General features: G+C 38.1%; 1 protein-coding gene across 2 annotated transcripts in view; it reads right to left on the bottom strand.

The window, feature by feature from the left end:
• Positions 1-690: 690 nt before the first annotated feature.
• Positions 691-16,038, bottom strand: part of TSPAN14 (tetraspanin 14) — a 40,434-nt gene continuing 25,086 nt past the window's right edge. The window contains exons 4-9 of one of the 2 annotated variants that reach the window (XM_031602485.2): positions 12,723-12,869; positions 11,769-11,939; positions 8,362-8,487; positions 6,748-6,792; positions 6,152-6,271; positions 691-4,429 (exon numbers count right to left, since the gene is read on the bottom strand). In XM_031602485.2, coding sequence (XP_031458345.1) covers positions 4,358-4,429; positions 6,152-6,271; positions 6,748-6,792; positions 8,362-8,487; positions 11,769-11,939; positions 12,723-12,869 — 681 coding nt within the window. In that variant the 3' untranslated portion in view covers positions 691-4,357. The other variant, XM_090144754.1, reaches the window with a different exon arrangement.

The raw sequence follows: 16,038 nt of genomic DNA, 5'->3' as shown, positions 1-16,038 counted from the left end.
ATTTTTTTTTTTAATTTTCTATATACACACATACTTTAAGTAGCCACACTAAGGTCGCCATTTTTAACACAAGTGATCCAGCCTTAACATTCTACAGTACTTAACCTAGATACACAAACAATAAAGCCATTATCTATTGGCTAAATGTTTCTGATCTTTCTAAAATTAGAATCAAGTTTTTGTTTTAACGTATTAGAGTCAAAATGGCCAACACAGACACACCAAATTATCAAATAAACCTCATGTTCAGACCTGTTAGGTTACTTCCCTTCTGCACTCAGTGATTTCAGGACCATTGCTCAGTAATGAACTGAGTGACACCTGGACTAGTGGCAGTCACAGTACAAACATCGATTTAAAACTTCTTTTTAATATCTGCAGATGGCATCACTGCTTCTCTGCAAACTGACTTTCAACTTTCATTTTTTGCATGGCTTTCCATCAACAGTGAAGAGAAAAGCACCCAGGTTACCATTTATTCATCAGTCAAGATTGAAAAAAAACTATCAAGAATTACGTTGAGTAAAAAAAGCTTAAGTATTAGCACACCTTTACCTCACAGAGGATAATAGCAGTAGTGATTGCAAGCAATAAATCTTAGAAAACAAATGCCAGAAGTACAAAACATTTATTTCATTTAATCAAACGTAAGGCTTGAGGAAAAAAAAAAATATATATATATATATATATATATATATATATATGTATACCAAAAGTCACTCAGAAAAGCCATCTCAGAAGAGACATGACCTCCCCTTACACAGGATAAACATTCAAGCTGCATGAAAACCCACAGGCAGTATGGGAAGGAAGAGGAAAGGATGGAGTGAAGAGAGAAAAAAGCAAGGCAATGCTATATATAAACCAATTGCCACGTGAACCTCAAAGTACTTGAGGTACAAATCTATCCACATGGCACTGTACAAGAATCAACAGAAATAAAGACCCCTTGGCAAGTAATATTCAGACTTTTAAGAGGTGACTGAAGCTCCTTTGGTCACTGCACTCTTATTTGTGCTCGTAATCATCCTCCTTTCTGTAAACAAACTAACAGTGTTCAAACACGCGTAAGAAACAAGAGCAGTCGCATTGTGAGAACCAATTGAGAAATAAATACATTGCTTCACAGAAATATATTGTGCTCATTTCTGATAAATAAAAATGATCACACGTTGACAAGTTCCCTTCCCTCAGTCCGGTTATTCAAGTCTGATCTCATATTTGATATCTTCATTAAATGCCTTGTTTTCGCCGTAGTGTTAGTGGAGTTGTTCCAAAGGCAACCAATGAAATCTCAACATCAACAATTTATCAAACCTATCCTTGCAAAACTGTTGATTTTGTTCTCCTTCGGGGCTTTAGAGCAGGCTCACACTCAACTGCTTATTCTGACAAGCCTTGTTTAAACCATAAGCTAAACTGTTAGGCATGAAGTCACTGTGGGTCCATACAAAAGGTGCTAAATAAAACTTTAAGTAAAAAATGTTAAGAAAGTATTCCCATTCCAAGTCTGAAATTACAGTAGCCACATGTACCACCACCGGGGGCGGCGGTTTAAATGCTTAGAGGTAAAACAGCCTACAGCCACAGGATTTTAAAAAATTTTACTGAATAAATGCAGAGGAGGTTATCCACGGTGAAAACAAATGTTCATGAATGTAAAGAGCCTCAGATAGGTTGAACTTGCTCTCTTGAATTCAGTTCCAAAAGATTCCAAAGAGTACTGATACAAAGCTGGTGTTAACGTGGCCAAGGCCACTAAGAACAAACTGCAGAAAGACAATGCTGATTAAATTCTGCTTTGCATACAAACCAGATCATCTGAGAACCAAAAGAAATCAAGCATTCATTCATCTCAGACATCTTGGCAAGGATCCACAGACAGTGGAATTCCGATAGATGGAACAGGCCCTTGGTGGCAGCTAACTTCAGTGCATGAACTCCACAGTGACCTCGCTGAAGCCATGATGATTTTCATCCACTCTTGAAACAACTTTCCAGCACTACGTGCCTTGTGTCAAAAAATGGCCAAGTGAAATGTACTCCCGTGATGCAATTTTCAACACGATGTTTTACAAACAGAAAGTTACAACAGGAAGCGTTCTCCAATCTTACATACACCAGATTATTACACAGAATAGAGCAAAAGCTGGTTGACGAGGTGTTGTAATTGTTTTGAGCACCAGAGTTAAAAGCAAATGTTACAGAACACCACTTTGTTGCTTGCAAAGTAGCAGTAACTGCAGCAAACGTTTGGCTGCTCCTAATGGACTACATTCAGCAAATAGGTAATACAGACCACAAGTTCAAGGTTCTGCAGAAGAAATGCATCTTGCCCTCCCTTCATTGATCTACAGCTATTTTTCCCTTGTTGCATAATGAAGCTAAAAAAGTATCACAGTGCACTTCTATAGATTTTACTTACAGGTTTTTCAGATGAATAATATTGGACTGTTCTCTGTTCTAAGGAAATCGGCCAACTTTAGACAAGCTTCCTTGTCCTCTTCTGTCTCAATCACTAGCCAGAAAAAGAACTATCAAAGCTGCATTGAAATATACTTGAGAAGTACAGCATTGCCTGCAAAGAGTTTCACAGAGCTATAAGAACATCTGGACAACCAACACAAAGATTCTTACTGCAAGTCAGCTTCTGCCAGTGAACCGTTCAGTAATACATGCATAATACAAAAATGGAAATGAAATATCTAGGAGTTCGGTTTCCTAAGGCGGCCATATACTTTGGAAATACAACTATCAAGTCCTTCACACAGACTACACGTAGTAAAATATCATTAGAAAAATATATACTTCTTTAAAATTTACACTCTCAGGCACTATAAAAAAAAAGTTTGCTCTCCCTGAAAAAATGGGTGCCACTGGAAGCAGTAAACACTGTTAGTCATACAGCCTACTGTAAAACCAACAACTACTTCCTAGAAGTTTTCATCCATATACATCCATCTTTGATAGATTACAATAGTATGCCAGGCATGGCCGCGCTTTTGCAGCCACTGCAATCCTAATCCAAAGATTTTCAGAGAAGACTGGACATCTTACTGAACTTCAGGAAAAAAAGGATGGGAAGAAGAATTTGGTTTTCTTCCGGTAAAAGTAAAAACAGTAAAAACCCACAAAAGTTATTTTAGCAGAAGTACTTCAGTTTGATACCATAAGAAACTGTGAAGAAATGGTTCTCGTCAGCACACTGTGATTGGCATTTGAACCACATATTAGAAAACAAACAGAACTGATGATTTAGTAACTTGATAGAAGATTCATAAAAAATTCATAAGCTAGTGTTCTACTAAATGCAGACTTCCTGATTTTTAAGAAAAAAAACAGACCAGTAGTGATTAATGCTGCATCTGAATGTTTTCATCAGCTTTGATACTAGCAATTAGGGCTTGTAATAATCAGCATAGCAAACATGAAAGAAACCAGAGGAAAGGAAAAAGGAAAACAAGTCCAAAGCTAGCATTAGCAAGCTTGCTAACTACCGAAACAAACTGCACTTCTAAACTTCTGTGGGCAGCACTTTTTAAAAAATAGCACTGAACAATAAAAAGCTACACATTTTTAAAGAGTTTTTTCCTTTTTCTATAAATAAAGACTATTTACATTTTTTCCAGACAGCACTAGGGATTCACATTCCCTTGCCTGAAATGGAGACTGCTAACATATAATGCCATAGAGTCAGACTTGTCCCCTCGTGCATTTTCATAACTGCTTGGGTTACTCAAGCTATCCGAGGCTGAACGTAAGTTTCTGCTTCTGAGACTTCTACATCATTCCCAGTCAAACAGAAACATTCCCCATTTCTGCACAACCGTTAACAAAAGAACTAGAAAATTTGTGATGTTTGCTTCAATTTCCAATACCACGATGACGACGGTTGTTGGTCATCTTGCCCAAACGACTGCACGAGTCTACTGCAGAGATTAAAACCTTTTCAATATTCTCAAGAGATCAGCAGGCCTTCTGAAGAGATTACAACACTGAAAGCAATGACAGTTCGGAGTAAAATCAGAACAATCTTCATGGTAATTCTTCAAGGAAGGAGCTTAAAGCACTTCCATTTCTCCTTCCTCCAAGTTTAAAATCTGTTCTGCCAACTTGGGAAACTCCCATTTCTTCCTCACCAGAGATCAGTTCTGATGCACTGAGTTGTCTCATAAGAAAAAAGGCAAACAGATGGGCTGGAGATTCTTTTTTGTACCAGCTTGTAGCAAAACCCATGAGCAGGTAAGATCCACTTTTAACACCAGGAGTATTTCACGGTCTGCGCATTTCTTTCCACTTTCATGTCTGACCAAGAATAATAAGATATACTTTTTGCAACATGTGTTTGATTTTATATTCAGAAGGCATTGCCTGCCTTTACAGCTTCTATATCAGAAATCAATGTCCTGGCTAGGAAAATTCCAAAAATCTAAAAAGAAAAAAAAGAACAAAAAAATTGTGAAATGTAATACATGTACAAGTCTGCAAGTAGATACGAGACACAGAGCTTATAACCATTACCCATTATTTCAGAATGAGAACCTTTGTGTGTTCAATGCGCTTCAGTCAATGCAACTACTCTATTGTGAACAACAATGCACTGATAAAGCATTTGCAGGATCAGACACCACTTTGTAGCCAGGATCATCTGTTAGAGCACGGCTATTACTAAACAGTAATGAAGCAGCAGAATCTAGTAGAAGATGTAACTGATAAGAAGATGATTTCTGTAATGCTTCAGAAGTGCTCAAAATAATATTCTACTTCTAGACATCCTACAGGTGGAAGAAATCCAGTTAGCCAAGTTTACACTCAGTTTTAGGAACAGGTAAATTCACACTATGTCAAATCATTCTGTAACTTCGGTTAATCCAGTCAGTTTTCTGATTTTTTCATCATCTTTTTTCGTACTTCAGTAATGTGCAATAACTTGCACTGAAGTGAAACTCTTGTCTCGCAAAAACTAGAGAAGCCCCAGATCACTGGGACATTTATCAACTTGGAAAATATCATTCATTCAGGTTTTCTGGGAAACTTTCCTTTAAAAATTGTAGATTGATTCATAACTCAGCACATTTCGTAGAACATTGTTAGAGAAATAACAACATACTGTGGTGAAGTTCTGGAAAAGCCAGAAGATTTGTTCCAGAAGCAGATATTACGTCTAACTTTTAGTCCCACTATGAAATAACTTAATGCCAAGACAGATTCAATTGGAAAACTGTGACATGAAGGCAGTGTCACAGACTTAACACGTGAATAAGATCACGATCAAATTGAAGTCAACACACTGACAAAAGATTACACTTCCTATCTTGAACACCCTCTTAATTAAAGGGAGCGTTCTCAGGTCAGGATTGCTCTACAAAGGCACGGGAAGCACAACCAATAGATACTGATGAAATATCAGTATTTTTATAGTTGGTGAAAGATATTTTGCTACAACTACACTTGAATTTTCAGTTAAATGGAAAATATTTGGTAGTAGATTTACAACTTGGTTATTTCCCAGTGAAGTAGTACAACAAGAAAGCAGTTGAGTTAAGAATAAACAAGTGCCACAATGAAGGTGACGTCTGTCTTGAAAGAAGTAAGTTGATATGTTCTACTGAGAATTTTGATTCATTTTCTTTGTTGCATCAAGCATAGAAAAGGTACTGTAACAAGTCAGCAGGACTAGACAGAGTTCCTCTAACACCACATTTGCAACCTCTTCACCAGCTACCCTGCTCCTCTATTCTTGATCAGTATGCGTATGTTTGCTCCGTATGCTCAAGTATGCTGACTGGGAGTCTTAGCATGAAAAATAAAATGAGATTTCAGTTTTTCACATTTGTGCTAAAAGGCTGTAGTTCTGATCTACACCGAGCAAATTGCCAGATCTCCTCTCCCTCCTGATATATTGAACTATTAAAATTACATTTATATGAAAATAGAATAGTATGTTATGCTCATATACAGTAAAATACATAATAATGATGTATCATAATATACTGTACAACTGTGTTTTTATTATGACCTTCATTTCTTTGAAATACATAGTTTTGGCATAAGGAAATCAACCGACCTCAACTTCAAAATAAGTCTCTACAAATGCATCATTATCCTGCCCTCATACCTAACATAAAAAAGAACAGCAAAAGCAACTAACCTGTAGCAGGGAGATAGCTATGAAGACACCTGCAACAACGTAGATATTTCGAGGCAACCAAGCTTCCAGAGCAACAATACAACCCTTGATGAAGATCTGGTCATCCCACTGATTCTTGCTCTGAACGAGAACAATTCAAGAACATTAGTTCTATGCTCAAGTTTATTTTAACAGTCAAGTCACACGTGAAGGGATATAGTAAAATTTCTTATTTATACAGTAATATTTGAAACTGAATTTCAGAAATACATATATATGCCCAAATTAACTCAAAGGATATCAGGACATTAGTATCTTCCTACAAACCCTATTATTAGAATACTTCAGAATTAGTAGAAAGCGGAATTCAAAATTAGAATGTTAGAACTAATAACAGACATTCGAAATGGAAGTCATACCCCCTTTTTAAATGGGACTTTTCCTTTAGGTGTTCTGTTATTTTCTTCCACTTTCTCTGCTCTAAGTAGAAAAAAAACTACACCATTCTCTACTAGTAGCAGGATGCAGCGCTGTCTGTGCTGACTTAAGTATCAGCAATTGCCCTTTTTATTATCTATGCAGAGAGCAGGAAAGACAAACAGATTCCATCACCGTACCTTTTTTCTGACATCATAGCCACACTGTGTATTCACAACTTTTTGCTGAAAAACAAGGATTGAAAACACGTCAGTTGAATTCTACTTGCCTCTTAAATCCACAAAAAAATCACAACTGCACAAAACAGCTCTTCTAGAAAACATTTCAGTTAAAACAACATAGCAAAGAATCAGAACACCAGAAAGGTATAACGTCCAAGTGGACAGCAGGTAAAAAGCAGGAACAAATAAGCATCCTCCGCTACAATTTCCAGCTTCTCCCATTGGCTTTCAGTAGCAAGGACTACTGAACATGACATTTAACAGCTCTACTTACAGCCTTCAGATAAAACATCTGTACTTCCAAGATTGATATCATTTAATCTCTTTCACATAACACCTAAATGCTGGGACAACAGAGGTACCACGCTGATTTTTGCAGTCGAAAATATCTTCCTTACAACTCCATCACTTCATGTGGCTATCCTTGTTAGTGAATACCAGGAACAGATAGATAGCTGCAAGCTACTAGAGTGCCTTTAACAGTTGATAAATCAGTCTCACATAACCCAGCTTTGAGATAAAACCACTGTAGACAAAGAAAACCTTCCCGTTATGTCTCAAACAAACCTTCCAGTTTCCAATTCCACAAAACCCAACAATGGTATTAAGCTCCAAAGATGCTTCTTTTATGATACTTTTGTTTTTCTTCCCTATGAGACTAATCAAACCTATTTACTACACAATTACTGAAGTACTTACACAATATGTAGTGAATTATATCAAGATGCTCGGAGAAGAATGGCAAATCAAAGAAGTTTACATTTAACACTATCTCCTTAAATACAGCACCAGCAACAGGAAAGACCACAGTGAAATAGCACAGTTCCGAATTAAAATGAGAGAAGAGTTACCAGAGGATCTGAACTCGGAATACTTTCCTGACAACATCTTTCTTTGGTTGACTCTAGATGATCAAAAGCCATAGCATAACCTACCATGGTTATCTCCTTTAGGTGAGGACTGCTGAGTTGACCTGAACAACAATTACTACAAAGCATTCATTTGCATCTATCTGTTTCTGCTTCCGTTCCAAGGATCAGATTCCTACAGCTTAATAAGCAGACCTAACCAGCGAGTACTTAAGAATTGCCAAAAGCAAAGAATTGACTCAGAGTTGAAAGCTGACTTAAAACTCAGCCTGTGCACGAGCACTTAACCAGCTGCTGATAACCAAAGGCATGAGCAAAGACAGTTACTCCTACTTGTCAGGCAGAGGGGTGCTGTACAGCAGTCCTAAGAGGGGTGAATGTGCTGCTTCAACAGTAGATGACAGAGCTTGAAATCAAGGCCTCGGGAATAAAACAGTATCAATAGCCAATGTTCACAGACTTCAATCACATAAAAACAGCTTCTGAATTCCTAGTGACAGGCAGTACATTCTCAGCTGTGTAAGAGGCGGACACATCTATTCTATCCTCTAAAAAGAATAGAGCAGTAACAAAAACAGAATTTGGCTATTAATAATAATTTTGGATATTTAGAAGACTTTTTGAAGCCTACACCACACTCAGGAAGTACTTCTTGTCCTAACTCTTCAATAACAGAATGACACCAAACCAGGAAACAACTTACAGCAGGATCAGGTATACAACAGGAGAATGGAACACCGCATTTCTCACGACTTTTGCTTTCACTGCTGCAGTTGAAGTATATGTTGAAATCCCAGTCATCCGGGCCTTGGGCACCACAGCAATGGTTCTGCAAGAGATAAACAAACACTTGCTATGTGGGGACGTTTTATAGATAATGTATTCACTGATTAGGTCTCTGGAATAATATTTGCTCAACTTCCCTATGGCTGTAAGGAATCAATGGCAACACAAAAGTAAAACAAACTGAATAATCAATACAGCGTATCTATGAAACAACAAAAAAAGAACCATTTGGCATAATGTTCTTGGAAATAGATGCTAACACGACTCGAAGCATCAAAAAAAATTATCACTTCACATGTAACTGCCCAATGTAATCCACGTTAGCCAAATGCAAAAGAAATACAAAAAAGAACTATTTCTTTAACTTTGTGATTTAGCTTTTAAGTCTCCACGAATCAACAAGATTTTCCCCCTTTGTTTACTCTGAAAAATGTATCAAAACATTTGTGAATACACTTATTTTCTTTCAAATGAGAAAATTTTCATACCCATGTGAATTAACTGACATAGCCTTATTCATTCAAAGGTCAGTCAGCTCTGTGATTTTTTCACATTATGTTTCTGGACCTAAACAGTGCAATGTAAATTTCGTAAATACAGATCAGGGAAATCCAAACATTTCAAAGAATTTTCAAGTTCTAGAACAGGTGAAAATTGGTTTGCAGTTCACTAACCTGTGTTACAATTCATGTACTTGAAATGTTTTATTACACATTTTCCTAGTACCTCATAAAGTTTCCAACTCTCTTAGGATACCACTTGCATCTCTAACATTACCGATGCTGGAAGTGGCCAGGAGCAGCATCACCTTACAAGAAGGTGCCCTTAATACCAAATACCAAATAAAGTAGTACTCAAAACCATCCAGTCAGCTTAAGTCAGCAGATTGTTTCACATGCCATGTTAACACACACAAGAGTGAAATAACCAAGAATGTACAGCTGCTGGTAATATATAACAGTTCATACAAGTATACGTTTTGCTATCAAAGTGAGCTGTGAACACAGATTTTTAAGTGTGATCTTCTAAAATATAGGATACAGACAGAAAAGTGACTTCCTTGACAAGGGAAAAAAAAAAAGGGAAGAAAAAACTTTTTACCTCTTTGTGAAGCAGTTCCTCAATTTCTCCATACATGCAGACATAAATTAAAAACAAGAAAACTCACCCTCACTGACTGCTTTTTGCGTGTGACTGTAAAAGAATCTGAAAGCCACCAAGCTCTTATTAGCAACAGGCCTTACTATCTCCTCTCTTAGCAACTGACTATTTTAGGACAAAAACAGCATGCAATTATTTGAGTACCTACAGAACAGCTTTCCACAGCTAAAGATGTTTTTTGCTTTAAGATGAGATGCGTCTCAGAAGTGATAACCAGCAGGGCTTCATCAAGGGCAGACCCTGCATGACAAATGGTGTCACTTTTTATGATGGCATAATTGCACCAGTGGACAGTGGAAGAACCACTGATGGTTCTGCAATTCAGTAAGGCCTTTGACGCAGTCCCCCATGATATCCTGCTCTCCAAATTGGAAAGATACAGATTTGGTGAGTAGACTGTTAGATGGATGAGGAACCGATGGTAAGACTGTACCCAGAGAGCGGTGATCAGTGGTTTCATGTTCAGATGGAGATAACAGAGCAAGTGGCATCCCGCAGAAGTCAGTACTAGATCAGCAATCTTGAACATCAGTGACACTGACAGTGGGATAGAGTGCATCCTCAGCAAGTTTCCAGATGACACTAAGCTGTGTGGTGCAGTCGACACGCACGAGGGATGGAATGCCATTCAGAGACCTACACAGGTTGAGCATTGAGCCTATGCGAACCTCACGAAGCTCAACAAAACCGAGTGCAAGGTCTTGCACCTAAGTCACAGGCAACTCCCAGTATCAGAACAGGATTATTAAGGACAGAGCACAACCCTGCTAAAAAGGACCTGGGGCTACCTGTGAATGGTAAGCTGGACATAAGCCAGCAATGTACCCTTGTAGCCCAGAAAACCGACTTAATCCTGGGCTGCATCAAAACAAGCGTGGTCAGCAGGTCGAGGGAGGTGATCCTGCCCCTCTACCCTGCACTGGTGAGATGTCTCCTGGGGTACTGCATCCAGATGTGGAGTCCTCAGTACAGAAAAGATGTGTGGTAAGAGCACGTCTCACAAAAACCAACAGAAATGAGTAAGTTCCTGGAAGACCTGATAGCGGCCTTTCAGTATTTCGAAGGGGGTTATAAGAAAGAAGAGTTCAGACTCCTTAGCAGAGTCTGTTGCAATAGGACAAAGGGAAACAAATGAAAATTAAAGGAGGAGAGTTTAAAATTAGTCTTAAGGAAGGAGCTTTTCTTTTTTTTTTTTTTTTTAAACAGTAAGTATAGTGAGGCACTAGAACAGGTTGCCCAAAGAGGTGGTAAAACCCTGTCCTCAGACACATTCAAGGTCAGGCTGACCCAGGCTCTAAGCAACCTGACTGATCTGTAGATGAGGAGTTGGACTTAATGATCTTGAAGGTTCCTTCCAACTCAAAAGACTCTATGATTGTATGAAGACAAAAGGCCCCCTAATGTAACTCCATGAAAGAATGCAGTGTCTCCTAAAGAAGTGCAGACAACTAGACACTAATTTCACTGCATGATTTTTTTTAAATTTAGTTTTTATTTTTGTTGTTTTATTTTAGATAGAGATAGGGTTTTTTGCACACTTTTAGCTTGACCTGGTGCAACACTGATCAGAACGGGGAGCAAAAGTGAAGACATTGACAATTAGAACACCACTGCGCCTCACGTCTTGTTTAGTTTGGAGAAGAGAAGTCTCTGGGGAGATCTCATTGTGGCCTTCCAATATCCAAAGGGAGCATATGAACAGGAGGGGGAAAGGCTGTTTACGAGGGTAGATCGTGATAGGACAAGGGGGAATAGTTTTAAACTGAGACAGGGGAGGTTTAGGTTAGATATTAGGAGGAAGTTTTTCACCCAGAGGGTGGTGAGGCACTGGAACAGGTTGCCCAAGGAGGCTGTGGATGCCCCATCCCTGGAGGCATTCAAGGCCAGGCTGGATGTGGCTCTGGGCAGCCTGGTCTGCTGGTTGGTGACCCTGCACGTAGGAGGAGATTGGAACTGGATGGTCATTGTGGTCTTTTTCAAGCCAGGCCATTCTGTGATTCTATGATAACTAATGCTCTCAGTAAAGAAACATCAGAACAGCACACCTGTCACATGGCACTACTAGCTAAAGAGCACGATCAATCAGTAACACAAAAGAGGGAAACTTCCTTAACTACATATTCTCCCAGAAAACAAAGGAAAAGTGACAGGCAATGTACTTACAATTTTCTGTAGTGAATCAATGAGGTTCTGGAGGTCAATATCATCTCGGTAGGACTTAATGTTATTCTCAAAGAACTCCTTGACTTTGTCCCTCACCCAGTCCTGGAACAAGACAGCCAGAACTGCCACTGCCAGCTCCAACAGAAATATAAATACAATCGTTCCACAGAACTGTAAAAGAAAAAGTCACATATTAGAAGATATTTATCCCTCTTGAATGCATCCATATTCCATTAGGAAAAGATGAAGACATGTTAAAACTCTCGCTCAGTACAGACACTATGAAAAGAAGGGACTGCTAAGTGAGAATTTAATGCAAAAAAAAAAAACTAGAAATAGAGTTATCTTTTCATTTTGGTTATGTGAAGTGAAAAGAAGCACTAATCTATAGTCATTACACACAGCAGTTGGATTATTAATATATAATAATCTGCAAAACACAGGGCTTGGTGGGCTCTTCTCATTTTCATTATTTCTTTTGTCCCGCTTAACTGTTTCTAAATTTAAATAAAGGAAATCTCAATACAAAAGCAAACGTTACAGATATTTTGTTAGTCATTTAAGCCCCCAATTTTTGCCCTCTGAAAACTTACAAGAGATTAAGCTATAAAGCGATTGTTTGCCCAAAGCCACAACATGATCTCCTTTCAGTAACTTCCAGCTATGTTTCAGAACATCACTTCATGCTATTACATATTACATTATGTTACAATCTGAAATACATAAAAACATTGCTGCAATAGCAGAATGAATGAAAAAAAAGAAACATTTCTAGGAGCAGGGCTAAAATACTTAAGTTTAGATATTTTATACTGTCCCTTAAAGAAGTTTGTCAGGGACTGAGCTCACCATTGCACTGTAATAAACTGAACGCCACAAATTACTTCTTTTCTTCACCCATGGTTTCATACTTTCACATACACATGGATTCACACATGTAATGATGTTACTCACAAACTTCAGAAGGCAGATGTTTTCTCTCAGAGCTCCCACGCAACCAGCAAATCCCAAAGTAAACATCACGATTCCCACGACTAAGACAAGCACCACTGGATCAAGACCATGAAGACCAGTCACCTTTGTTAGGTCAGATAACACACCCTGAAAAACAGAATAGCAGAAATATGACCACTACAGCCATTTTCTATTTCATATTTGGAATTGTGATGATTCTTACGAGATACCAAAGTAATCGGTTTCAAATCCTTGAGCTTGCAAACTGAGACCCACTTGGAAAGGTTTGATCACAAAAGGGTTGTTGAGGAGATCAGTTTTCTTTATCCCAGCAAGTACTAATGCCAAGTCAAAGCTGTAAATTCTTACTGAGCAATCTAGTGCAGTCCATACATTTCAGACTACCTACATCTATTTGCCAAACAAGCTTCCACCAGATGGTGCCAAAAGCTCAACGCTATCACTGAGCATCCAAATCATGGCAACAGAACTAATAACGTGTATTAACTTGAAATATAGCTATCAGGAAAAGACCAAAGTCATTAAATAATACCTTTCCAACCTCGATGCTTAGGTGGCATAAAGAAAGAACACTAACCACATGAAAACATATGGGTGATGCAAGACTGAATTTCTATGTCTGAGTTAATGATAATACAAAAAATTCATCATCCTCTCAAGACTGTTCCGTATAAATTTATACCAGCTAACATTAAAATCTCATCAAATCCATATAGCACAAGATTTTCAAGTCACGTGCAAGAAAAACAAGAAGAAGATGCAAGAAGCAAGAGACTAACAACTGTAACTGTTTAAGTTAACAAGAATACTCTGTAGGGACATTCAAGTAGCCTTGCATGATCTGAGTGTTTGCTCACAGGCTGAACATTTTAAGATGAAACACTTTGCCTTTAAAACAGAAAAATAATAGAAATCACCTTTGTTTGCTTTATAAAATATATGCTCATACTAACTACATTTAGCATGAGATACTGAATAGACTCCTAAAGGCTTACAATTTGTAGAAGTAGTCTAACCAAGTAATGCAAATTCTCATGTTGCTAATCAGATATTTGCACTAGAGGTAAGTGTGAAGAATATGCATGAAGAGAATTTGTCCAAGGTATTCTCTCACTTTCTAATTGTATACTTAGCTAACAAAAACAGTGTCTTGGAAATAATGCATTAAAAGCTAAAGTTAATGTTGAAAAACCTCATCAGCTGATGGAAAAACACTGATTAATAGTATTCTCAAGATATTCATAATATGTTCTCATGGTACATGGTTGATCTTCTTTCTCAATGTGTTCCACAACAGATCTTGTCAGAGACATTAATTTGGTGATAGCAAGACAGCAGACATGTGGCGTTCCTGTTCTGTTTGTTTTTAGATCAAAACTGACTGAAGGGGCAAAAAAATCTAATTGAATAGCAGAAATCAGAATTGCCTTGCCACTGCTTGTCACTAAGAGTTGAAATAACCCATTAAAAAGCGGCCACGGTTTAGAGATTACCCATCGTTCAAAAAGTCCTGGGAAGCAAAGACACCAAGTCAGTCCAATCAGTGACATTATTCTCCTTACAAACTGTGAAGCCTCAAAGCTAACTATCATATCTGGCCTACTGGTGAACTGGAGTCCTATCTAATCAATCACATCCATGCCTCAGACATTCAAAACAGGGCAGACGTGTCAAGACTAAGTCAGCAAATCAATAAGCTATGGAACTAATCAGTCTGAACAGGATGCTGAAAGTTTCAGAGCTGTTTCCGGCTATCCACTTCCTACATCTAAACCTCAAGTTTTCCTCAGACATCTTTTGGAACAAAACTTCCTTCGATCAAAGCACTTTGTGAAAATAAGTAGACAGGAAGTAGGGTCTATTATTCACCCTAGGTTCAAAACAATCTCTTCAAGTTCACATTTGAAATTTACAACGTTCCCTTGTTAGTGTGGAGACTCTTGGTCTAAAGAAATATGGCAAGTAAGAAATCCAGAAGGAAGGAAGTCAGTCAATAAGCAATTCAGTTCAAGAGACTATCTCACCCCACCTTATTCATCTTAGGATGCTTCTGCCGGGGACAACTGAAGGATGATGGTGTTAAGACTCAGCCCTCTCTCCCCACCAAAAATCAGAAACTTAAAATATCACTGATGCATTTAGAAACGCCATTGAATTGGACTTGTGGAATCATTATTTATTTGAAAACACGTGGGAAATTCTTTCAACAAGCAGGTAGCTCTACCCTCCCTTCATCCCTGCCCCAGAGACAGCCTCCAGAGTAAAGAATACTGTTGGAATAATCTCCTTCCCCAGCCGCTGACCACGCGAGTGCTAATACAGCCAGCAGGTGGATGGCTGCCTTACACCTGAAGGTACACAGCTGATACTCAGCTTAATGACCGACAGGAAACCAGGGTTTTAATTCCCAAACCTGCTTCCTAGGCAGTGAGCCCCCGCTCAGCCTGTACTGATGCCAGCTTTTTTGACATGATGGCTCAGACTTATCTTGTTGCTAATACCTGAATCATACAGTCATACTCATTTTTCTTCTGATAACTTTTGCAGTATCTCTCAGGCTACACATTAACATCAAGCCAGCCTTTACTGATGTAAACTTAACATGTTCTGCAACAACTTCTACATGACTGTTTGACATAACAGGAACCACTTAAGAGATCACACGTGTAGCCTAATTAGATTTAAAAAATTATGCATTTGACTCATAAGCATGATAATGTATACCAGGGTGGGTAACTTTTGTTTTTTTTTACTTAAGTTACTTTCAGCACTTGACACAAAACAGCGTGCTCCTTTTGATATGTTATCAGCTCATAGAGATATACAGCATTTACCTCTGGATAAAAAGAACACTCAGGAATCAAATTGAAGTCGTAATGGAAAAGATGATGACAAAAAAAAATACAACAAATAAGTTAAAAAAGATCGATGTACTTCATGCTGCACTAAGAGACAGGATGTTTAAAACTCTTCTGTACTACCTTTAGTTTCCCCTTGGGTTTACCACTGCAGCTTTTAGAATGTTTTTCTTTTACTTCCCTTCTATTGTTCACTGAAACTTATCTGTAAACAGACAGATCCACACTGTGACATACATCCACTATTGCAAAAGAACAGCAATGATATGAAAATGTCCACACAAAGCAACTGACACGAAAAAAATAAGGTACAGATTTCAAGAGCCATTCAGAAGTTTAAGAACACAGGAAAAGCTTTTAAGTTCTTAGTTGTAGAACAGACAGTAGAAACAGTTCAGGCAAAATTCAAGAAATAAAGACAGGAAAAGTCAACAATT

The sequence above is a fragment of the Phasianus colchicus genome, chromosome 8 (assembly GCF_987193195.1).
Source record: "Phasianus colchicus chromosome 8, bPhaCol1.hap1.1, whole genome shotgun sequence".
NCBI classification, from domain to species: Eukaryota; Metazoa; Chordata; class Aves; order Galliformes; family Phasianidae; genus Phasianus; species Phasianus colchicus.
This window is presented reverse-complemented; position numbering and strand designations above follow the sequence as displayed.